The following is a 24,958-nucleotide window of genomic DNA, read 5'->3' on the forward strand; positions in this document are numbered from 1 at the left end:
TCTCCTACACTGGCCGTACACCACTGGTGATCGTCGAGGGGACACTGAATAGTGCACGGTACATCCAAACCGTCATCGAACCCATCGTTCTACCATTCCTAGACCGGCAAGGGAACTTGCTGTTCCAACAGGACAATGCACGTCCGCATGTATCCCGTGCCACCCAACGTGCTCTAGAAGGTGTAAGTCAACTAGCCTGGCCAGCAAGATCTCCGGATCTGTCCCCCATTGAGCATGTTTGGGACTGGATGAAGCGTCGTCTCACGCGGTCTGCACGTCCAGCACGAACGCTGGTCCAACTGAGGCGCCAGGTGGAAATGGCATGGCAAGCCGTTCCACAGGACTACATCCAGCATCTCTACGATCGTCTCCATGGGAGAATAGCAGCGTGCATTGCTGCGAAAGGTGGATATACACTGTGCTAGTGCCGACATTGTGCATGCTCTGTTGCCTGTGTCTATGTGCCTGTGGTTCTGTCAGTGTGATCATGTGATGTATCTGACCCCAGGAATGTGTCAATAAAGTTTCCCCTTCCTGGGACAATGAATTCACGGTGTTCTTATTTCAATTTCCAGTAGTGTAGTTACCACTTGAACTAGCTGAAGACAATCGTTTCAACTGAACTGCCAAAGAACATTAAGTCCCCATCTATGGCTGATTTCATTAGACGCGATTTTTCCGTGATGCTTACTGGTAAAGCTTGATTATTAAAACAACGATGCTAAAAGTAGCATCATGCCATTAATTTGTAAAGACAATAAGATATATTTCAGAAAACCGTACGTTTGTGAGATTAGTTGACAAGTATAATGTTAATAATAATGGAATCTAAAGGCCAAATGTTTTAATTTTTTAATTGTACTTGAAAATAGGCTTATAACGTGAAACCTAAGTTGTGCAGTAACCATAATAAAATTTTTGAAAAAAAAAAAAAACAAAAAAACAATATTTGTTAAGTTTTAATTTTTGGTAATGTACAGACGGCAGGCATGGTTTCTGACTCTTAACAAGTACAGTAGTTCAGCATGTTTAAACTTAGACAGTGGTGACAAAGAAAACAGAAATTAAATTTTTAAACACATTTTATTCTCAAATCACATATTTTACAACAGTTGTGCGAAAGACATGGCACCTACGGCAGTGGAGCCCAGAAATCGCAGCGTAATGCAGCAGCAACTTGTCGAACAAAATGGCCCTGCTAGATGACAAACACCTAGCGGCATACCGGACACATTTCCGGCCGCTCGGCTGTAATTGGCTGTCATTGTATGGCCGTAGCTCCGCACGAACTGTGGTCATCTGGAAAATAAACGATTTTGGAACCAATCTGAGCAGATATCTTAGATTGTTTGCAGATGATTTTGTTGTTTATCGTCTTGTAAAGTCATCAGAAGATCAAAACTAATTGCAAAAAGATTTAGATAGATATCTGTATCGTGCAAAAATTGGCAACTGTGACCCTAAATTATGAAAAGTGTGAGGTCATCCACATGAATGCTGAAAGGAATCCGTTAAACTTCGGTTACACGATAGATCAGTCAAATCAAAAGGCCTTAAATTGAACGAAATACGTAGGAATTTCAGTTACAAACAACTTAAACTGGAAAGAACACATAGGAAGTATTGCGCAATAAATCTAGTAAGGAGACTGCCTCTATGCTAGTCCGACCATTTTTGGAGTACTACTGCACTGTGAGTGATCCTTACCAGGTAGGATTTACAGAGTACAACGAGAAAGTTCAGAGAAGGGCAGTACGTTTTGTATTATCGAGAAATAAGGGAGTGAGTGTCACGGACATGATAAGGGATTTCGGGCTGGACGCTATTAAAACATAGGCGTTTCTCGAAGCGGCAGGATCTTCTCATCGAATTTCGATCACTAGCTTTCTGCTTCGAATGCGAAAATATTTTGTTGACGACGACCTGCATGGGGACAGCCCGCGTTGCTTCCCGAGCGGGAAGGCGTGCCGGTCCCCAGCACGAATCCGCCCGGCGCGTTAAGCCCGTATTACACGATGCGCCTAAACCAGCGCCCCTAACGTGCATACCTGTAACTACAATCTGGTTCACTTCCGACCTATTACACCATTGACGCGGGATATACCTAGGGCGCATGCGCAGCAGCAGACGACGCGCGAGCAGCAGACGATACGCGCGAAAAGAAAATAGAACTGTCTGATGTCTTGTAAAGTCGTTCGTTCTACCGCCCGCAACTCAAGGGCGACTGTATGATATACTGGAGCGTCGTACGTTCAAATTAATTGTGAGCTCAAGGTTCCTATTTAATAAGAAATTGTTTTTTACAATTGTATATTAATAATTGTTTTTCTCTTATGTAGGTTAGTACTGCTCTGAATTACAGACACTTGGTTACACAGGTATATGTATATTGAAATTTACAATTATACAGCTTATTGCACATGGTGGATCCACTCGTTTTTGGAGCTACTGCCCTAGCAGTGACAGTAAATCTGCGGATTAGGACAGAACGGCGACGTAAACGAAAAGTCAGACGTTGTTGTGTTCGACCCTGGCTGAAAAGAAGGGACGAAGGCAGGGGAATATATTCACTGTTAGTGAAAGAACAGAGGCCCGAAGATCCGCAAGAATTTCGGAACTTCGTTAGGATGGACATGGCCTGTTTCGAATAGCTGCTGTTTATGATAGAAGACGGATTTAGCAAGGGGAGGCTGTCTCACATTCTCGAAAATAAGAATTAAGTAATATCATACGTTTTGTGATCATACCAGACTAGATCACTGATAAAATACCGGTAAACGCTCTGTTGTGTCGCTGGCTGGTTGCAACATTACGTTTCCTGGCGAATGGGAAATCTTTTAAGAGTCTAGCTTTTAGCAACAGAATAACACAGCTCACCATTTCAAAAGTTGTCGTGGATGTATGCACTGCAATTTGTAGCACTTGAAAGGACCAATACTTAAAGGTGTACTTGTGTTATTTGTCCAAGTTTTGAATATACGGTATATAAGTGCTGCTCAAGAGTTTTTCAGTCCTCGTCTATCACACTGGGCGAAACTGCACAGACTTCGTCGCTTATCACTGCCAGTTTCTTTTTTGGCATGCTGAAATAAACAAGAGATGTAATCAAAACAAACATGAACTTTCGCAAGCTAAGGCATTACGATACGAATCGAAAATCACCGTGTGGCGCTATATGCATACTACTCAGAAAAAAACTATTGCCGACGAATCGTATTATGATACAGCAAGTCACACTTACACGTTTCCTCGCTATATGCCTAAATTAAGACGCTTAACGGCTCTTTGCTCCATTTCATTTCTAGAATACGAAGCTAGTATAAAAGAATGTGCGGAGATCGTATCTGTTCTCTTGCACATGTCCGAAAGAACAGATACATCTCCATGTATAGTTAAGGCTAACAGGCCATAAACCTTGCAGACGCATTGCCCGAACTCTTACGGGACTCGGTCAGATTGTCTGCCGCGAGTAACGAGTGTAATGGGCAGGGGCACTACGAATGTAGTGTGTGGAGAATAAGTTAAGAATGTGGGTCTCACGTGGAGCGTGCAAGGGATAAATCCCTGCAGTCGCGCTATCCTCTGTGCCCTCGGTGGCTCAGATGGATAGAGCGTCTGCCTTGTGAGCAGAAGATCCGGGTTCGAGTCCCGGTTGGGGCACATATTTTCAGCTGCCCTCATTGATGTATATCAACGCCTGGTGACAGCGTAGGGTCTTGATTTAATTATCATTTCTTAGTATAAAAGAAAGTCTATTGGCTAAAAAAATGGTTTTTCTCTGCATTTATGAAAACCTACTTACTGAAAAAAAAACGCCGAAAATCCCCAACACGAAAATCTGAAATGAGCCACTAGCCACCAAACAGTAAGCAAATATCAAGCAGAAACACTGCGGTAGCCCCTTTTGCGCACGCGCGTTCTCGCTGCCTAGTGCGCATGCACGGATTGACGACAGTTTACAATTGCTCGCTATTCTAGCGCGCGGATTGTCTGCAAATTTTCGTAGTTTCACCCCTTCTACAGCTAGATGTCTGTCGCGGTAGACCAGTACCGTTTGCGGCGGATCGTCGTGTAATACCCGCTTTAGTGTCGAGGTCCGGTGTGCCAGTCAGCCTGTGGATGGCTTTTTAGGCGGTTTTCCACCTACCTTGGCGAATGTGTTCTGGTTCCCTTTATTCCACCTCAGTTACACTGTGTCGGCGATTGCTGCGCGAACACCGTTTGCACGTACGCGTATACCATTATTATTCTACCATGCAAACATTTGGGGTTACACTCATCTGGTATGAGACGTTCTCCCGGAGGGGGGGGGGGGAGGGGTTCGGTGTGGGGCGGCGGTGGGGTGGGTGGACTGCCCTGGCCTATTGTGGGTTGTGACCTATTGAGGGCTACGGCGGAACGAAGTCTCTCCGTGGTTTCTAGGTCCCCAGTTTAATACATACATACATACATGGGGAGAAACGATCATCATAATAAAATGAGAGAAATCAGAGCTCGAATGGGAAGGTGCATGTATTCGTCTTTTAAGTGTGCTGTTCGACAGTGGAATAATAGGGAATTATTGTGACTGTGGTTCGATGGACCCGCTGCTAAGCACTTATGGTGTGATTTGCAGAGTAGCTAAGTAGACGTGAATGTAGATAGGTACACCATGCTGAGTCCTCCCTGGTCCGCCTTGCTCTACCATTGAAATGCGATTCGCAGTAATGACAGATCCTGTACATTGTACAGAGGAGACAGTGTAGTAGTGAGGTACTTCTCGTACCGGTATCACTCTCGGGAGCTCTTCCAATACACCGATTCGCAGCAGCTGCCAATTGTTTGACAATAGTCAGGGCGGTTTGCAGCTGCTTACGAACGCCAACCATCTCATCCCGTTTTCGAAAACAGCAGTCACGGTGGGGCTTCATTTTATCTCGTGCAATGTGTTACAGGACAATGAACAGATAATTTTAAAATAAGCCTGCTGATTATCTTTTAATCTGTTGAGCTGATAGCTGCGAAACCCACGTAAGAATTGAAGCAAATGCACAAAACGATATTTCTATTAAGGCAACGCAATCACCTGGGGTGAAAATTATTAGTTTCTTAAAACTTTTTTAGATTGATTAGAGTTGTTAGCAAACTTGAAAACAGAGTTAATTTAAGATAATGTAGATAACATGTAGGGCTACTACACCTTAAGGTAAAACTAGATGTAGCACAATATGTTAGTTGGAAGATCAGATATAGTAACTATTATCACAAACGCCAAATTACTCATACAATATGTACAGGATAATGGTAGCTTCCGAAAATTCTCAAAACGCGCGTTTATTTGCGTTGACATACAATGAAATTAAAGGATGATTGTACTTTTTGGTAGTAACTGTGAACCAAAAACGCTTATTTGCTGCGAAATAAGTTGCATATCCAAAACACTCAAACCTGTAACATACGAAAATTCTCAAAAATCACCTGTTCCTCACGTAAATATAAAATGAAATTAGAGAACGACTGTTTTGGAAGTAGTGTTCTCAAAATTTTTAAAAAAGCAGGATATGTTTAAGTCTTAACAATAAGAGGTTACTGTAGCGCTCGCGAATGTTCAAAAGTTCACAGCATATCACAATACAAACCGGTACTGGTACAATCAGTGAAAGATTATGCAGACGCGACATGAACAGTAAAATATGCGAATCTACAACTTCAGATACGCACACGAGTCTTGTACAAGCGGCCTCACACTAAGAAATATTCCGAAGTCGGATTTTATATGTAAATAAACTTGCGAATTGCACGGATTTTTCACTTAGCTCTTTCTAAGCTGAAGAAGAACACTGCGGCGTGAGTAACTCAGTCAAAATCGCTAAAATGTGCAGCACCAATAAACTATTTATTGTGTTCACTTGGCTTCTTCTTCTATAGGATATGCCTGAATCCCATTTCAGTTTGTATCATGTCCCTCATACTGTGTAATGTGTAGATATTCCACTTACTCTATTTAAGCATTTTTATTGCATGTACCATCATCTTTTCCGTTCAGTGCTGTCATTCCTTCCCCCTCTACAGCACCAATAAGTTTAACAGTACGTCCTTGCAGTAAACGTTGTCGTGTGTTTCTAATTAGTGTACTTATGAAACTTCCTGGCACATTAAAACTGTGTGCCCGACCGAGACTCGAACTCGGGACCTTTGCCCGCGAAAGTCAAAGGTCCCGAGTTCGAGTCTCGGTGGGGCGCACAGTTTTAATCTGCCAGGAAGTTTCATATCAGCGCACACTCCGCTGCAGAGTGAAAATCTCATTCTGGAAACATCCCCCAGGCTGTGGCTAAGCCATGTCTCCGCAGTATCCTTTCTTTCAGGAGTGCTGGTTCTGCAAGGTCCGCAGGAGAGCTTCTGTAAAGTTTGGAAGGTAGGAGACGAGATACTGGCAGAAGTAAAGCTGTGAGGACCGGGCGTGAGTCGTGCTTCGGTAGCTCAGATGGTAGAGCACTTGCCCGCGAAAGGCAAAGGTCCCGAGTTCGAGTCTCGGTCGGGCACACAGTTTTAATCTGCCAGGAAGTTACATATCAGCGCACACTCCACTGCAGAGTGAAAATCTCATTCTAGTGTAGTTATCTTAGAGATTGGGGGTTACTTACTTATTATAATCTCAAATATTTAAGACTTCCATTTATCAAACCGATAAAGTTCTCACGACATATTTCCAGATTCCTGAATCTATACCTATTATTTATTAATGTATATTTATGGTAGCCAGTTGAGAATACTACCATGAACACTCATTGACTGTGATTTTATTTCCGTTCTCCTCATACTTCCGATTTTGATAAGTGGATTTAGCTTTCGTTTTGTAGCTAGTTTTGCATATAAGCTACGACAGTACAATTTTTCCAATGGGTCTAACAGAAAATAATTATTTCTTATTACTTTATTTGTTATTGCGAAGTCAAGATTTCCCGTTACAAACCAAGTATACTTTGTGTTAAATAACACTGTTCTTAATTCGTGGTGTAGATGAGCTGCGATGGGAAACGCAATTCTTTGTTTTATGCCCATTTCCTCCTTTCTAACGTTGCGCTGAATACAAACTGAAACTAAAATGTATGCCAATATCTCATTCTCTGAATGTTTTATTTTCAGCGCACCGCCTTCAGTTGTCAAAATTGGATGTATGGAGTACAAAACCGCCGCTCTGGACTACATATCTTGAATCCAATGAATTCCTGGAGGTGTAAGGCCTATGAGCACATCCCTGGGAGCTAGTGGGAAGTAATGACGTCCCGAGTGAGTCCTCGGACTTCAGAAGTAAATGCCTTAGAACAACGAGGTTATTTCATAGGCAAGAAAATAGGACAAGGCTCCTATGCCACTGTCCATCTTGCCGATTACGTGGATGGCCAAAGTCCGCGAAAGATGCGACTTGCTTGCAAGATATTCGACAAAGAAAAGGCGCCGAAGGATTTCCTAGAAAAGTTTTTCCCTCGCGAGTTGGAAATTTTGACGAAAATAGAGAACACAAACATAATTCAAGTTCACAGTATATTGCAACGAGGACCACGCGTCTTCATCTTCATGCGCTATGCGGATAATGGCGACCTTCTGGACTTCATAAAGCGCAACGGAATAGTACCAGAGCAACAGGCCAAGGTTTGGTTCAAGCAGATGACACTTGGACTCCAATACTTACATGGCAAGAACATTGCACATCGGGACCTCAAGTGCGAAAACATACTCCTCTCCCGCAGGTTCGTATCTATGGACTCATACATTCTCGTCTGTTTCGTGTAATGTTGGATCCTGTGGAAGCTACACCTGTTCAATCGTTATCGAATAGAGATGACCCATCAAATAGAGAAGGCAATGTAAAATATCATCCTCAAAATAATTTACTTTCACATTGGTATAATACACTTATTAGATTTTTTGTAGTAGGCGTAATAAGAGCACGACAGTATTTGCTAGGCATAGTCGTACTGGAGATGGCGTGGCTGTGCCTTCTTTGTACCTGTGAATGCACTTAACCATGTAGTTATATGGGGATGTATGGTTTAACATGGGCTTCAAGCCCCTATCAAACTTGGCATTTTAGACACATGTGAATTATTGCTAGAACTGAAAGAAACGATTAGAAAATCGCAGGACCATCCAAAGATTCAACTCTAATATTTTATTCGTATTCTGACACTTAAACATCGACGCGTACATGTAACGATGTATTATTTTTTGAATTTCGTTTCTGTGCATTGCATTTTAATTTGAAATGTGATCATCGTCGTCAGCCATTTGACATCTCACCGGGTGAGTCAGTTCAGAGGCTGGAGGGTGACAACGGCAGACCATGCCAAAAAAATCACTGTGGTGTTCAAACGAATCCCTAGACCCTTTATCATTGTGCCAAGGTCATGGAGGGGCAGAGGAGGAGACTGGGAATTGTTTCATATCAGCTTCACCATTATCGACCATACCAGGAACCTAGCCATATGCCAAGGGTATGTACTGGGGAGAGGGAGGGGGCACCCCATTCTCCACATCCCCCCACACCCCTGTTCAGCAGCTAAATACTATAAAATACCTTATTTTGTTCAAAATTTTGTCAACTATGTTTGTTATTGCTGACTTCCAAAAATTCGTTTAAGTCACATTGCTAAATTTCGCCATGGAATACCGGAACGAGTAGAGAGTATATTGCTCTATAAATAATTAAAAACAAACATGTCATTATAAAATATAAATAACAAAGTATGAATTGTTGTTTATTGAAAATGAGTTTTACCTGAAACGTGAAATAAGACAGTTTCTGTTTCAAGTCCCGCTTGCTCTTGTCACAAGCAGATGGCTGTCCTGTAGACAACGAATACTTACTGTCACTAGCAAATGTCTGCAACATAAGATAAGCCAAGTTCGACCTGTGAACCACGATATCGTACTGCCACCAATAGCTTGCTGTACGGTTAAAAAGCAACAGACCCGTAATTATTTTCCGCATCTAAGATCTCACAATATTCTAAAATATCGGCCAAATACGTCAGTAGCGCGAAACGTGCGATGTTTTCATTGGTTTATCTAGGACCTATTTGAGGTTAACTAGAAGAAAAAAATTTTTAAGGCTCAAGTCAATTAATCTGATTTCATGTATACTTGCAGTGTAAAAGAAAATGCAAGTTAATTTCTGCAAATACACATGTACGCCAAATTAGAGTTGAAAATTCCGTCTATACTGCAATGCATCGTTCCGTGCCTGATAATAGCTGACGTTTAAGAGGGAATCGATGTCATAAAAAAAGGAACGTGACAAGTATTATTAATGCAGAAAAAGACGTGTTAGCTGAAGTACTACGCTGAGCAGACAAACACACAAGCAAACTGACACTCTGGAAGTATCTAAGTAGGACTAATCTTGATATAAATCGTAATACATCCTCAGGGTAAATATTTCAGCATTTAAATTGTTCTCAAGCACCAGGATAGGAGGGCAAAATAATGAATCATGTTAGTCACTAGAAACATATAATTGATGACACTGTTTGACAGTTATTTCTATTATTACAGATGACAAAGGCATACTGGAGGCTATGTACATAACAGCAGTTTGCGATCAAAGCTAAGGTGCCTAAGGCTGTCTAAAAGCTTTATAGACCATGTTTCCGATATCATGTTCCCACATCTACGACGTCACAGTAAAGTAAAATGTCTGGAAAATACGTCAGCAGTGTGAAAAGTGCGATGTTTACATGGACTCTGTAGGATCTAGTTAAGGTTAACTACAAGAAAAACACGCTATACTGAAATCAACTTCTATGAAGTCACAGTATTCTAAAGTATGTCAGAAAATGTAATGTTTACATTGCAGCAGTATCTAAATACATAATGTGTGTATTCAATCTGTGCAGTTGTATTTCTGGAAACTATGGCTTACAGAAATAAAGCCTGTAACCAGCTACACCACGACATACACACAATTGTCTTATTAGGGATGGGAAGAATAAGGTGCCCTTACTACCAAGTACCACTTAAACTGTAGAAGGACATGGACTACTTATGCGTACATGACCAACGATAGTAACACTGAGACATTTACAAAGATAAGGTCTGAATTGATATTTCGAAATGGTACAACTACTTACCATATATTGTGAGACATCTCCAACTTGGCAAGCACAAATTAAATACTGTTGCTAATAAATTCTCTGTATAACTCATTAAAATAAATGTCTATCACAATTAAGCAACATCGCTAAGAAAATTCGATTTCGTACGCCTTGCAAGTCTACGACCACCGTCCATTGATATAGATGATATGCCGCAACGAAAGTTAAAGAGCTGTTATTCTCTATAGCATGCACATATGTAGATTTACCTGTGGAACTAAATTGAAGCGTCGAAGAAACTAGTATAGGAATGTGTATTCAAATACAGAGATGTAAACCGGCAGAAAACGGCGCTGCGGTCGCTAGTGTCTGGCGCAATTGTTAGATCGCTACTGCTGCTGCAGCGGCAGGTTATCAAAACTCAAGTGAGTTTGAACGCGGTGTTACAGTCGGCGAACGGGCGATTGGATACAGCATCTCCGAGGCAGAGATGAAGTCGGGATTTTGCCGTACGAACATTTCACGAGTATATCGTGAATATCAGGTATCCGGTAAAACATCAAATCTCCGACATCGCTGCAACCGGAAAAAGATCCTGCAAGAACGGGACCGACGACGACTAAAGAGAATCGTTCAACGCGACAGGAGTGCAGCCCTTCCTCAAATTGCTGCATGTATCAATGCTGGGCCATCAACAAGCGTCAACGAGCGAACCGTCAACGAAACATCAGCGATATGGGCTATCAGAGCCGAAGGCTCACTCGTGTACCATTGATGACTGCACGACACAAAGCTTTACGCCTCGCCTAGGCCCGTCAACCCGACATTGGGCTGTTGAAGACTGGAAACATGTTGGCTGGTCGAACAAGTTTCATTTCAAATTATATCGAGCGGATGGACATGTACAGGTATGGAGACAACCTTATGAATTCATGGACCCTGCATGTCGGCAGGGGACTGTTCAACCTGGTGGAGGATCTGTAACAGTGTGGGGCGTGTGCAGTTGGAGTGATATGGTACCCCTGATACGTCTAGATACGACTCTCACAGATTGACATGTACGTAAACATCCTGTATGATCACTTGCATTTAATCGTGGCCATTGGGCATTCCGACGAACTTGGAAATTCCAGCAGAACAATGCGACACCCCACACGTCCAGAATTGCTACAGCGTGGCTCCAGAAACACTCCACTGAGTTTAAAAACTTACGCTGGTCACCAAACTCCACAGACATGAACACTACTGAGCATATCTGGAATGTCTTGCAATGTCCCATTCAGAATAGATCTACACCTCCTCGTACCCTTACAGATTTATGGGCAGCCCTGCAGGATTCACGGTGTCAGTTCCCTCCAGCACTACTTCAGACATTAGTTGAGTACACCCCATGTCGTACTGTGGCAATTCTGTGTGCTCGCGGGGACCCTACATGATATTAAGCAGGTGCACCAGTTTCTTTTTCTCTTCAGCGTAGTTGTGTTCTAAATTTGGTGAGTGGCAACCGGAAATGATGTTAAGAGATTCTTCCGACCCTTGAGGCTGCTACAGCTGAAATATACACCAACAAAAACCCCTCGATCACATCGTTCCAAGTTCGGACTTCCAATAAGCCAAGCTTAAACAAAACGACCATAAATATGACGAGGTGTGATACTGCAACACTGCAGTGTGAGGACATGGCATTGCCGGCTGGCAGAGATGAGGATATCGACATCGCAATATACAGAAAGCAGAGACGAAATAATGTGATTACAGCAGCAGTAGCGGTGGAGAGATACCAATAATTGAAGAGAAATGTAATTATCTTTCATAACATAGTCGTTGAAGAGAAAAAAAGAAGTCATCATGTACTTACCTAAACAGTTTTGTACAGTGATCAAACACACAATGCACTCTGTTGTGGTCTCGAGCCTAGTAATAGCACGTTCTTTAACAAAGAAAAGACGTAATTGTTTCCCACATGTCTGGACACTTTATAATATTTATAAGGTGGTTACCAATAACGTTGAGCCGCAATGTTCTTGAAAATGGCCACATCCAGAACGTCCAGAGCGGTCTGGTATATGGGTGGGACTGTGGGGGCCATACACCGACAGCGCCAGAGGATCCTCTAGGTCAAGGAGGAGCTGGCCCTTGGGATTAGCAGCGCGAGAATGCCAAGCCAGATGCTTGGTGTTGAGATTTGCCCCAACAATGAATTTGTCAAATGATGTCAAGGTACGGAGATCAGTCTCAAGAAGTGGCAGGTTAGGGCTCAAATACGCCGCAGCAAAAGTTATACCACCAAGGCGGATAGAAACAGTGACTGCTGCAGCCCCTATATGTTCGAGTGGTTGGAGAACCTCGTGATTATGGACGAGTGACTTATGCAAAAGCATTGCCGTGCCCCCACCTCGGAAATGGAGTCAGTCAGTGTGATAGCAAACTATGTTGCGGAGACGAAAATCGTCGGTGGGTTTCTGAGACGAGTCAAATGTCCTCATGGTGGTCGTAGAGGAAAGTGATCAGTTGAGTCTTCATACCTTTAAGGCCATTAGCATTAAAGATACAGACAACTAGATCCCGAGGGGCTGGTGGTTGTGTGGTGGGCAATTCGCCATTATAACAAAATCTGGCTGAGCCCTTCAACAAGGGCGATGGCCCTGCAACGGGCAGGGGTGGGCGTGGTGGCTGGTGGAGAAGGCGCCGCAATAGAGGGCTGGCTCTGAGCACTAAGCGGCTCAACTGCTGAGGTCATGAGTCCCCTAGAACTTAGAACTACTTAAACCTAACTAACCTAAGGACATCACAAACATCCATGCCCAAGGCAGGATTCGAACTTGCGATCGTAGCGGTCGCGCGGTTGCAGACTGTAGCGCCTAGAACCGCTCGGCCACAACGGCCGGCCCGCAATAGAGGGTTGTGGCACTTCAAAAGGTGGGCAGAAGAGGCTGCAGCCTGTCTTTCAGTTTGGTGGGCATTGGTATGCGTCACAGAAGACGGGATCTTTGATCCTCCACCACACTTCCCAGCCTCCAGCGGCGGCTGGGACACTCCATCTGGAACAGTGTGGATTCATTTCCCACCTGTCAGCCGAACTCCAAGTGCTTCGGATCACGGAACATGTCAGCAAGGGTTTTAACTCCGCCATGTCGATGCCAGCGGTCTTCTTGGACCTGCAAAACGCCTGCCCTGTAGTCTACATGCCATTTTAGCGGATGACCCACGAGCAGCTGCTCGCTTTCTTCATTTTATCAACTTGACCAACCTTTCTAAGGACCTTTGATTATGCTGTTTTTTTTATCCTATGCCTGTCAGTCTGTCTTTTATCGTGTTTTCCCTTTTCGTTGCTGTTTTAAACTTGTTCCTGGCGGTGCATTCCTAACGTAGTCTGGGCGCTAATGACCATTGAAGTTTTGCGCCCTAAAACCACAAAAAAAAAAAACGCATATGACAAGATCTGGCAGGACAATCTTGTGTACAAAATGCTGACACAGACGACCACCCTGACGTCTATGAGAAGATAATTTCCTTCACGATAGGACTTTCGTGGTTACTCAGCAAAGCCAACGCTCCATGTTATGTCACATGTCGATGGGTACCCCTCAAGACTCTGTGTTGTCTCCCATCCTTTTTAACATTTATGTTAACGATATACCAGTCCTCCCACACTGCCACCTGGCGCAATACGCTGATGACATGGCGCTCTATGCCACCGACCACAACACAGACCAGCTCATTGCTCGCCTCCAGAAGCAGGTGGACGCGGCTGTGACCTGGTGTGGTTCCAACAAGATTGCCCTCAATGCCACTTAAACTACGGCATTCTACTTCACTGGCTTGGTGGTCAGCAGCACAAGGTCGATTATATACAGTCAGTTCGCAGTAAATGTATTTCCATTACTGACTAGTGAGATATATGTACAGTATTTAACAATCACTTTCCGAGCATTGCTGGCGAATTAAATAAAAATTTAGTTTTTACAGGGAATCATATAACTTTCTTGGCAAATGCCTTTCTGAGATTGATATCTGAAATATTCCTCTGTGATACAGACAAGGTGGAGATTGAGTTAATAATTAAATCACTGAAGACTAAGGACTCTAATGGATATGATGTAGTGCCTAGCAGAATAAAGTACTGTGCTGTTGATGTTAGCCCTGTATTTAGCCAGATTTATAATTTTTCCTGTAGGAATGGTCAGTTTCTCAATGATTAAAATACTCAGTAGTAAAGCCACTTTATAAAAAGGGGAAAAGGATAATGTAGACAATTTTAGACCTATATCTATGCCATCTGTGTTTGCTAAAGTTATTGAAAAGGTTGTGTATGTAAGGATAATTGATCATTTTATATCACACGATTTGCTGTCAAATGAGACAGTTCAGCTTTAGAAGTCGTTTAACAACTGAAAATGCTATATTCTCTTTTCTTTGTGAGGTACTGGATGGGTTAAACAACAGGTTTCGAACGCTAGGCATATTTCTTGATTTAACTAAGGCGTTTGATTGTGTTGATCACAAAATATTGATACAGAAGTTGGACCATTACGGAATACGGGGAACAGCTCACAACTGGTTCACCTCTTACTTTAGCAACAGACATCAAAAGGTCATTATTCACAATGTTGAGAATAGCTGTGATGTGGGGTCTGAGTGGGGTACTGTCAAGTGGGGGGTGCCCCAGGGATCAGTGCTGGGGTCACGGCTGTTCCTTATTTATATAAATGATATGCCCTCTAGTATTATGGGTAATGCTAAAGTATTTCTGTTTGCTGAAGACACTTGATAGTAAAGGATGTTGTGTGCAACATTGGCCGAGTTTCAGATAGTGCAGTGCATGACCTAAGTTCATGGCTTGTAGAAAACAAACTAACGCTAAATCACAGTAAGACTCAGTTTTTACAGCTTCTAACACACAATTCAACAGAACCTGACGTTTTAATTTCATATAATGGGCATATTATTAGTGAAACTGAGCAATTCAAATTTCTTGGCAGAAATCAAACCTGCATTTGGATCGGACTTCCTTAACTTTAGTGCAGAAAGGTGTGCAGTATACTGCTGAATCCATTTTCAATAAGCTACCGCTCGAATTCAAAAATCTTAGCGGTAATCCACGCGCTTTCAAATCGAAACTGAAGAGTATCCTTATGGGTCACTCCTCCTATTCTGTCGAGGAGTTCCTTGAAAAATTAAGTTGATTCTTGTTGTATTGTTGACTGCGTTTACTTATCTTATAGATAAACTTTTTTCGGGTTCATAAACATTTTATTTTTACCTGTTATTACTTTCATGTTGTAATTACATATACTGACATGTTACATGACCTTGGAGATTTGCTCCTCGATTAGGTCCTATGGAACTTGACGTGTAAATAATAAATAAATAAACGGCGCCCCATCCTCCGTCACATCATCACTATTGTGGGCGTCCAGGTCCCATGATCCCAAATACCTAGGTGTCCGGATGGATAAAAAACTGCTCTTGCTCTTCCACCGCCATGCCGAATATGTAACCCAAAAAGGACTAAAGCTGATAAAAGCGTTGTACCCCATGTTCACCAGCAGGGAACCCAGCACCTGCAGAATAAGGTGCTCTGTTGGAGCCTGCATGCCCCTCCCCTCACGAGGGTAGTTACCCCTACGAGGAAACTGACATGGCAACTCTCAAGACATCCATGTGAGAGAAGGCAAGGCGGCTCTATACCAAAGTGGAAACCCTATGCGACACAGTCGCTGGCTTACAAAGCATTGGCACAACACCTCCCCTGCACTGGCACCGACGCCCTGTTCCTCTCATCATCCTTGAGGACTCCAATTCTGACCATGGCTAACTATAGCACTGTCTCAGCCACTAATGACGCGTTAGTGTTGACTTGACCCCTTGGTGGATATCGACTATCATAAACCACCAGTGTTGATATGTACTGTAATTTGCAGTTAGTTAAAATAGCCCGTGACCTGAACTTCCACCGTTGGAGGGTCGTATGGGACTTCAAGTCCCACCGCCACACCTTCAATGTGCACTCCAGTGATATCTTGGAATGACATCATTGTCGAATGGAACAGTTTTACTATCCACCAAAACAGTAAGACCGTGAGCGGACAATGAAGCTGTATTTCAACCTCCCACAAAAAAAAAAAGAAAAGAAAGTTGCTCACTCCTGCGCTTGTGATTTGTTATGTAAAATAGTGTATAAGGTTTACTCTATAATTGGAAGTCATCTACGTTAAACAGTCAACTGTAACTGTTTCAAAGTGCACCCCTTGGTGTTGCTCTATATATGCGCCACCACCTCCAAGTGAACTTGACACTCCACCTAGGCAACTTTATAGAGCTACAGAAACAGGCTGGTCATGTTAATGTAGACTTATAGAGTAGTTTTGTGAGAATAGGATGTGAATCCCACATGAGGCATTTTTAGTTCGACAGGTAGTATCCGTAATGTGAGTGTCCTTGACATGAATCAGAAACATACATTTGCAGAAGCACATAGTGTGTGCTGTCCATGGAACATCCTTTTCAAGCCAGTGATTCAAACCACCAATACACTGTTCCATCACCATTTCCAGTATAAAAGAACGTGCCTCATCCGGTTGCTGCTTAGTAGTAAGAGGTCACTCGTCAGTTGATGTTAATCTACCCTGCTGAGTGCTGTATTTAGGCCACACTGGTCCTAGCATGATTTCAGCTGAACGGTTTTGAGACGTTGGTTCTGGAAAGGAAATTGGGTGTATTTCCGTTCTGCACATTTTTACATTATATATTCGTATAGACTGCATATATACTTTTTCTCCCCACATGCAGCTGCACATGGAAATTTAACAGCTGTCACCAAAGATGCTTCTGGATTTGTACAATAATCACACTTTCAGATGTCCTACTCTTTATAGGCTGCACATGCGGGAACATCGCTGAGCTGGTTGGCAAGAAAATTACAATTTTTTTCTATAGAATGCATACTGACACGTGTATTTCTGCGGAAATTTACGATGCTTCTGGGACCTAAAACTGCCATGACAAAATCAATGTTGTTATGTAGGTGTGTGGGGCATATTTCTGTAGAAATCGCACATGTAGTGGCATCAGGAGGTGTCCCTCATTCTCAAGACTACGACTCTGGTATCCATTGTTCTGCAACTTTTGCTAACAGAAATCACAATACATACCAAGACTTGATTCTGTGCCTGTTGGATCTGCTGGTGCAAGCAGAGAATGGACGGGTCTCCTGATGAGCAGCTACAGGTGCGCCGTGTCTGCTGGAGAGCTGAATGCCAGAAAGCTAGTTCACTTTCGGAACACATTGTGCACTTTAATTTATGTATTGCACGATTGAGATTTTACCATATACAGAGAGGCTTGCAAAGGGCCTTGGATGCAAGAAGTAATTGGTTGCTGGTGCTTTGGTCATCGTATTGACGATGTCTCCAAAATTATTTGTCCTTGTCTTCAAGCAGAGCACACAAGACGTATGTTAAACGCTTACCTAAATGCTGTAGTAAGGAGATGGAAAGTATCCTGTAGTGAGGAGACGGAGAAGGGAGTGAATAAAAAATTCAAAGATCTGTTTAAAACAAAGCAATTTATTTACTGGCAGACTACATGATAGTATTTTGTGGAAGCAACAAGTCGGGTGTACGATCGTGCCACAGACGACCCTGTGATAGTGGCCCAAGACAACTCTCAGTACTCAGACTAAGCAGAATACACAAAACACCTAATGCCTAATGGCTGCATCTGATGCCTGACATTTGGCACCTCGTGGAAGACACAATTGTATGACCGCCTTCTATTGCTACAAATGCTAAACAAATGTGACAATATGTATTGTAGGACATCAAGACTTTTTGTATAAGTACACCCACCTCCCATCGCTATTTCAATAACTTTTACTGTTTATTTCTCGAAATACCTCCATGTCTCCATTCTAAGATGTATAGGTAAACACTTGGTTTTAAATGAATAGGAAGTAGCACAGTCCGATATATTAACACAAATACACTAATAACACACACTAAAACAACCAGCACACCACAGTAATTTAGTCAAACACTATAACCATAAGATGCAGACACTCACTGCCTTTTAGATAATATAATAAAAGACACTTATGTAGGACTCATGAATTTTCTAAGGTAATAGTTACCCACACAAAGCTGCTGCAGTAGTTAGATTCTTCTAGGAAAAGGGTTAAGTCGATATTAGCAAGATCACCATGAGGTGGGAGTGTACACAGCAGATTATCTATTTGTACAAAATAATGTTCTGAGCCTAGATGGCTGCAAGTGGAACAATGGCTTTCTGTTAATGGTAGATAGTAGGTCAACATCTAATACTGGTGCGTGTAAAGCAAATTGGTCCTGGAGATTTACTATGACCGTGAATTTGTACTCAGAAAATGTTTAAAGAAAAACTGCACGAAGTAAATTAATATTGTATAAATCCCAAGAACCCTTTTTACTTCCGGAAACTTCAGAAGCAAGCCTCTATATGAGAAGTTGCCCAATCCTGTTAATAAAATCCATTGACAGTGAAAACAGTAAAACATTCTGAAGTTAATTTGATAAATAAGGACACAGTATACTGTAATTTTGCTTACCAGTAACAGTTACGCTCAGACAAATCTGCATCTAAACACGAATGAATGGAAATATGACGTTAAGTAGCATTTAAACATAGATCACGTACTTTGACAGCTGTTAGATTCAAAGTTCTCTCTAATACGTCAACTTAAACCAATGGCGAGTAACCTACTTCTTTGTAATTGGTCGGTGTAAATAACTTTAATGGCGGATGCCTCAACTTGCACGTCTGGCCACATTTCACAGTACAACACACAAAGCGCATGCAACGATTAGTAAATGCACTGAAAAGCAAAAACAAGTAAATGATGTCAATAACTACTGTTAGTGGTGGGGTCAACAATCACTGAAGGTGAACAGTCTTCACAATACGCTACTATGCCTTTATTTACGGAGAGAAACGTTAAGAGGTGGCCTGTTACGAAGCAGAAAGAAATTAAATTGTTTACAATTGCGAGTTTCTCGAAGAGAGGAATGGTTTTCAGTCATATCTCTTCTGGGTCGGCGTGATGTGGCGGCGGCGGTAGAAGCAGCTTGAAGTTGCTGATATGATTCCTTTAAATTCTGCCAGTCGTGTCCTTGGCATTAATATATCCTCTTTCCTTACATCCTGTTTCGGCTGGCGGTCGTAGTAAGTTGTGTAGCACCCATTTGTCGTAGGCCGGAACAAAATAACTGTCTATGCAGCACCTGAAGATCGTATTAGTTCAACTGCAACTTTCACGCACGATAGTTTGGCACAGTCCGCACGTCATTGCGAAGTTAGACAGTACTTCTACGGTTAATATTCATGGTTCACGATAACACTGTTCCCACGAAAACAGTCACTTACGTAGCAACACAGTTCACAGTTTCCACATTGGCTGTTACTATTTTAGCATACGTCATATATCATAGTCAAGAAAATGAACAGTATTGAATTCACAGTTTATGTAATGCAGCTCAATTCTAAACCGACGACAATACTCTCTGCTCATGAGTGCTCTGTCACTGTCACAAGCATAGTTCTGCAAAAACCACAACGTTCGCGTAATAAAAACGTCCGTTTAGAACGTCCATCATAAACTCAAATTTCAACCCGTGTCTAACACACGGAAATCCGGCCAAACCTACACCGTTAAACCTACACCATTACTACACACGTAAGAAAAAATCTATTACATAAGGAACTCTTATAGAAATCAACAAAGTTAACATAGTCACAGTTACTCATCTGAAGCTCTTTTTCCCGTGCTTGCTTTAACAATATGTTTGTTTTTGGATAGGGTCCGCCTTCAGCAAAACACAGTTTTGTTTTTTAACCCAAACATGTTTCACTGCAGTTGCAGCATCTTCAGTGGGCTTTTATTTCTCATCTTTTTACCACATGGTGTGGTTTTTCTGATGTGTTGTGTTTGTGCAATGACTCTTTTGTTCCACAGTTTGCCATCTGCAACCACTTACACGTTTTCTTTTTCCTCATCTTCATCACTGTCAGACACTATGTATTGAGATGCCACTGTCACTGTTTCACTGTTTAAGAGCTGTAAAAACAAACATGGCGGACAGTGTTTGTTTTTACAGCTCTTAAACAGTGAAACAGTGACAATGGCATCTCAATACATAGTGTCTGACAGTGATGAAGATGAGGAAAACGAAAACGTGTAAGTGGTTGCAGATGGCAAACTGTGGAACAAAACAGTCATTGCACAAACACAACACATCAGAAAAACCACACCATGTGGTAAAAAGATGAGAAATAAAAGCCCACTGAAGATGCTGCAACTGCAGTGAAACATGTCTGGGTTAAAAAACAAAACTGTGTTTTGCTGAAGGCGGACCCTATCCAAAAACATAGTCACAGTTCATGTTCTACACTATATAAACAAATGAAAAATGTTCTACGTGATCAGAAATATATGTATGAAGTACAAGGTAGTAAAAGAAAAGAAAACAATTATATCTCGTTATTAGTCATGGCATCACATGTGCTAGTACAACACGTCGAGATTTCCATTATACGAGGTGCATTCAAGTTCTAAGACCTCCGATTTTTTTCTAATTAACTACTCACCCGAAATTGATGAAACTGGCGTTACTTCCCGACGCAATCGCCCTGCAGACGTACACATTTTTCACAACGCTGACGCCGTGATTCCATGGCAGCGGCGAAGGCTTCTTTAGGAGTCTGTTTTGACCACTGGAAAATCGCTCAGGCTATAGCAGCACGGCTGGTGAATGTGCGGCCACGGAGAGTGTCTTTCATTGTTGGAAAAAGTCAAAAGTCACTAGGAGCCAGGTCAGGTGAGTAGGGAGCATGAGGAATCACTCAAAAGTTGTTATCACGAAGAAACTGTTGCGTAACGTTAGCTCGATGTGCGGGTGCGCTGTCTTGGTGAAACAGCACACGCGCAGCCCTTCCCAGACGTTTTTGTTGCAGTGCAGGAAGGAATTTGTTCTTCAAAACATTTTCGTAGGATGCACCTGTTACCGTAGTGCCCTTTGGAACGTAGTGGGTAAGGATTACGCCCTTGCTGTCCCAGAACATGGACACCATCATTTTTTCAGCACTGGCTGTTACCCGAAATTTTTTTGGTGGCGGTGAATCTGTGTGCTTCCATTGAGCTGACTGGCGCTTTGTTTCTGGATTGAAAAATGGCATCCACGTCTCATCCATTGTCACAAACGACGAAAAGAAAGTCCCATCATGCTGTCATTGCCCCTCAACATTGCTTGGCAACACGCCACACGGGCAGCCACGTGGTCATCTCGTCAGCATTCGTGGCATCCACCCGGATGACACTTTTCGCATTTTCAGGTCGTTATGCAGGATTGTGTGCACAGAACCCACAGAAATGCCAACTCTGGAGGCGATCTGTTCAACAGTCATTCGGCGATCCCCCAAAACAATTCTTTCCACTTTCTCGATCATGTCGTCAGACCAGCTTGTGCGAGCCCGAGGTTGTTTCGGTTTGTTGTCACACGATGTTCTGCCTTCATTAAACTGTCGCACCCACGAACGCACTTTCGACACATCCATAACTCCATCACCACATGTCTCCTTCAACTGTCGATGAATTTCAATTGGTTTCACACCACGCAAATTCAGAAAACGAATGATTGCACGCTGTTCAAGTAAGGAAAACGTCGCCATTTTAAGTATTTAAAACAGTTCTCATTCTCGCCGCTGGCGGTAAAATTCCATCTGCCGTATGGTACTGCCATCTCTGGGACGTATTGACAATGAACGCGGCCTCATTTTAAAACAATGCACATGTTTCTATCTCTTTCCAGTCTGGAGAAAAAAAATCGGAGGCCTTAGAACTTGAATGCACCTCGTAATATATGGTGCGGCAACATACCGGCGTCCATAAAGAAGGCAGAAAAACATGATGTCCAATGTCACTCACAGATAGGCAGAACCACCTGGGGAATTTCAAGTCATTGCTCATATAATCAAGCATCCCCACCTCCACACTCGTCGATAAAACTATAGACTGCATGGGTGTCATCGTATAAACATATGTTACAGGAAGAGGCCTGCATCTACTGTCGGACCTCGCAAGTGGTATCTACTACTACGTTGTTTACATCATCGTTAACTTGAAATTCCCTAGGCGGTTTTGATTTCTTGTGAGTGACATTGGATGCCTTGCTTCTCCGCCTACTGTATGGCTTTGTTGCTGCTCTATTCCCTACAAACTGGAATGTCGACATGTTGTACCAGCATGCAAGGATAAAGTGTTGTCTTACTATCTACCATTAACAGAAATGCACCTTTCCACTTCTAGCCATCTAGGTTCGGAATACTGCACATGTTGAAGAGGTGCTCTTTGGTGATATCAACTTAACATTTTTCTGAGTAGAATCTAACTATTGCAGCAGTTTTGTGTAGACCATTATCACCTTAGAAAATGCATGCGTTCTACATAACAGTCATACTATAACATATTATATTATCTAACAACTAATCCTCTGTGTCTTATGGTTGTAATGTTTAACTAAATTATCATGATGTATTACTTGATTTAAGGTGTGTTATAAAATTATTTGTGTTAAAATATTGCACTGCGCTACTTGTTAGTCATTTATAATCACTTGTTTACTTATATATCTCAGAATGGAGATGTGGGAGTACTTGGAGAAAAAAATTAGTAAAAGTTCTGGAAATTTATGGAAGCTGGGTGCGCTTACATAAAAGTCTTGCAGTCCTTAGGCTATAAATCACCTTAATATGCATTGCGGCTTTTGTTTAGCATTTGTTACAGTAGGAAGTGGTCATACAATGATGTGCGTACAGCGAACGTCTTGATTTAGGTGTCAGGCGTTAGGCGTTATGTGTATTCTGCTAAGCGGGAGCAGTGTGGGTTGTCTGTGACCATGATCAAACGTAAATGCACTTGGTCGACTGTGGCGTGAGCGTTTGCACTAGGCTGGTTGCTGCTACGTAATACTGTTACGCAGTCTGCCAGGAAATAAAATGTTTTCTTTTTAACAGAACTTTGTATTTATTTATTCAGTTCCTATTTTCCATCTCCTCACAACAGGACTTATGTAAGTATTTAACACACATCATCTGTGCTCTGCTTGAAGAAAAGGAGAAATAATTTTGGAGACATCATTAACACGACAATCACAGCAGTGGCGGTCGATTGCTACTTCCATCCCAGGTCTCTTGTGAGCCTCTCTGTGTATGGTAAAATCCCAATACGTGGCAGATGTTGCACAGTTGTAGGTGCTAATCAGGAGTCCCTTCTGTTCTCTGGTTGCACCAGCAGGCGGAGAGCCGAGTCTTGGGTTGGCAGGTGCTTAGCTTTGGCTAATACCAACAACAGCCTTGCGGACTCTACCTGTCGATCAGGTTGCTCCAGTAGGTCGCAGGGGGCATGGTGTTGTTGTGCTGAGTCGTCGGTTCTCCGGTTCCACTGCACGTGCACGCTATAAATAGTGAGGTTACTGTACAAGTGTATAACCACAAGAGCATATCGCCATGGGAGGCTGGCTTTCTGAAACCCCGTGCAAAGCATGTGATGTTACCGGTAGACTTGCTGCTCCCTATTATAAATGCGAGAAAGGTTTTTATGCCTTACACGGGAGAGCGTTACTGTGGAAGTGTTAGACAAAATCGTTTTCCTCCCCGCAAGTAGCTGTGCATGGAAATTTAAAACCTATAACCAAAGGTTGTAACTCACATCTGTTATCGATAATGCTGCTCATGTAACCATTCTGTGTGTGTGTGTGTGTGTGTGTGTGTGTGTGTGTGTGTGTAGGAGGCATACCTGCGTACACCCAAATTCCTTTCCAGAACCAACACCTCAATACAGATCAGCTGAAATCATGATAGGACCAGTGTGGCACTCAACAGGCTTGATTAGCATCTTACTACTGAACAGTAACCGGATGGGCTAAGTGAGGCATGTGCTTTTACACTGCTAATGGCGATGTAACAGTGTGGTGGTGGTTTGAAGCATTGGCATGATAAGGATGATCCATGGACGGCACACACCGATGATTCTCTAAATGTATGTTTGTGTTTCGTGTAAATGGCACTGACTTTGTGGATACTGTCTGTCGAACTAAAAGTGCGACAATTTCAGCAAACGATGTATAAAATATTAAATCTGAGGCACATATTCCAAGTAAAGTAGTGTCCTCTGAACAACAAATGGTTGAGGATACGTCAAACAGAGAGAAGATAGAAATTTCATCAGGCAAATAGCATAAATGTTGATTTATCCGCTCTAAAGTACTTTAGGATGCGAACAGGCGAATAATGCTTGAAACGCAGTTGTAGACTGGAATCTCGAAGATAAAGTGCAAGCTGGTTTTGAGATGCTTTTTTCGTAAGCCTTCATCGACTTCAAAAAGCACAGGTCTTGGTAGAGTGCTTTTACGGCCAAATTATGTTGGAGCTATGTCTTGACGTAGGATATCACAATGAGGAGGCAAACGTCTAACATTGGTGCCTCATCCTCGATCGTAATTTTGAACTGAGCGTAAAGATATTTTCAAAGAATATACAGCTCTCACCATACTTCGCGCTTTGGTGTATGGCACCTGGAGATCGAATCTTAAATTTTCTACGTGTATCTCTACCTACAAATCTCACAGAAGGTTCCTTGAACAGTGTAATATCAGGATTTGCTGTCACTTGACTCATTTTCGTTTCGAACACACTATTTTGACACACACGCGATGACAGCAAGCACAAATAACCAGATTTCTAATAAGTTTTTGTTTGAGAAGCACACAGGCACTATTGATAAGACCTATATTTGAAATTGTAGTATCACAACAAAGAAATTGCAATTTATCCTCGAGACTGTAGTCTGTAATAGC

General features: G+C 42.4%; 1 protein-coding gene and 1 non-coding gene across 2 annotated transcripts in view; both read left to right on the forward strand.

Moving 5' to 3' along the window:
* The window catches only part of LOC126187935 (testis-specific serine/threonine-protein kinase 3), a 112,824-nt gene that overhangs the window by 44,690 nt on the left and 43,176 nt on the right, over nt 1–24,958 (forward strand). Inside the window, exon 3 of the mRNA XM_049929302.1 lies at nt 7,126–7,730. Within this exon, the coding sequence (XP_049785259.1) occupies nt 7,258–7,730 (473 nt within the window). The 5' untranslated portion in view covers nt 7,126–7,257. The remainder of the gene's footprint in view (nt 1–7,125; nt 7,731–24,958) is intronic.
* Nucleotides 3,587–3,660, forward strand: Trnat-ugu (transfer RNA threonine (anticodon UGU)). The gene has a single exon. It is a non-coding gene; the product is annotated as a tRNA-Thr (tRNA).

The sequence above is a fragment of the Schistocerca cancellata genome, chromosome 5 (genome assembly GCF_023864275.1).
Source record: "Schistocerca cancellata isolate TAMUIC-IGC-003103 chromosome 5, iqSchCanc2.1, whole genome shotgun sequence".
Lineage (NCBI taxonomy): Eukaryota > Metazoa > Arthropoda > Insecta > Orthoptera > Acrididae > Schistocerca > Schistocerca cancellata.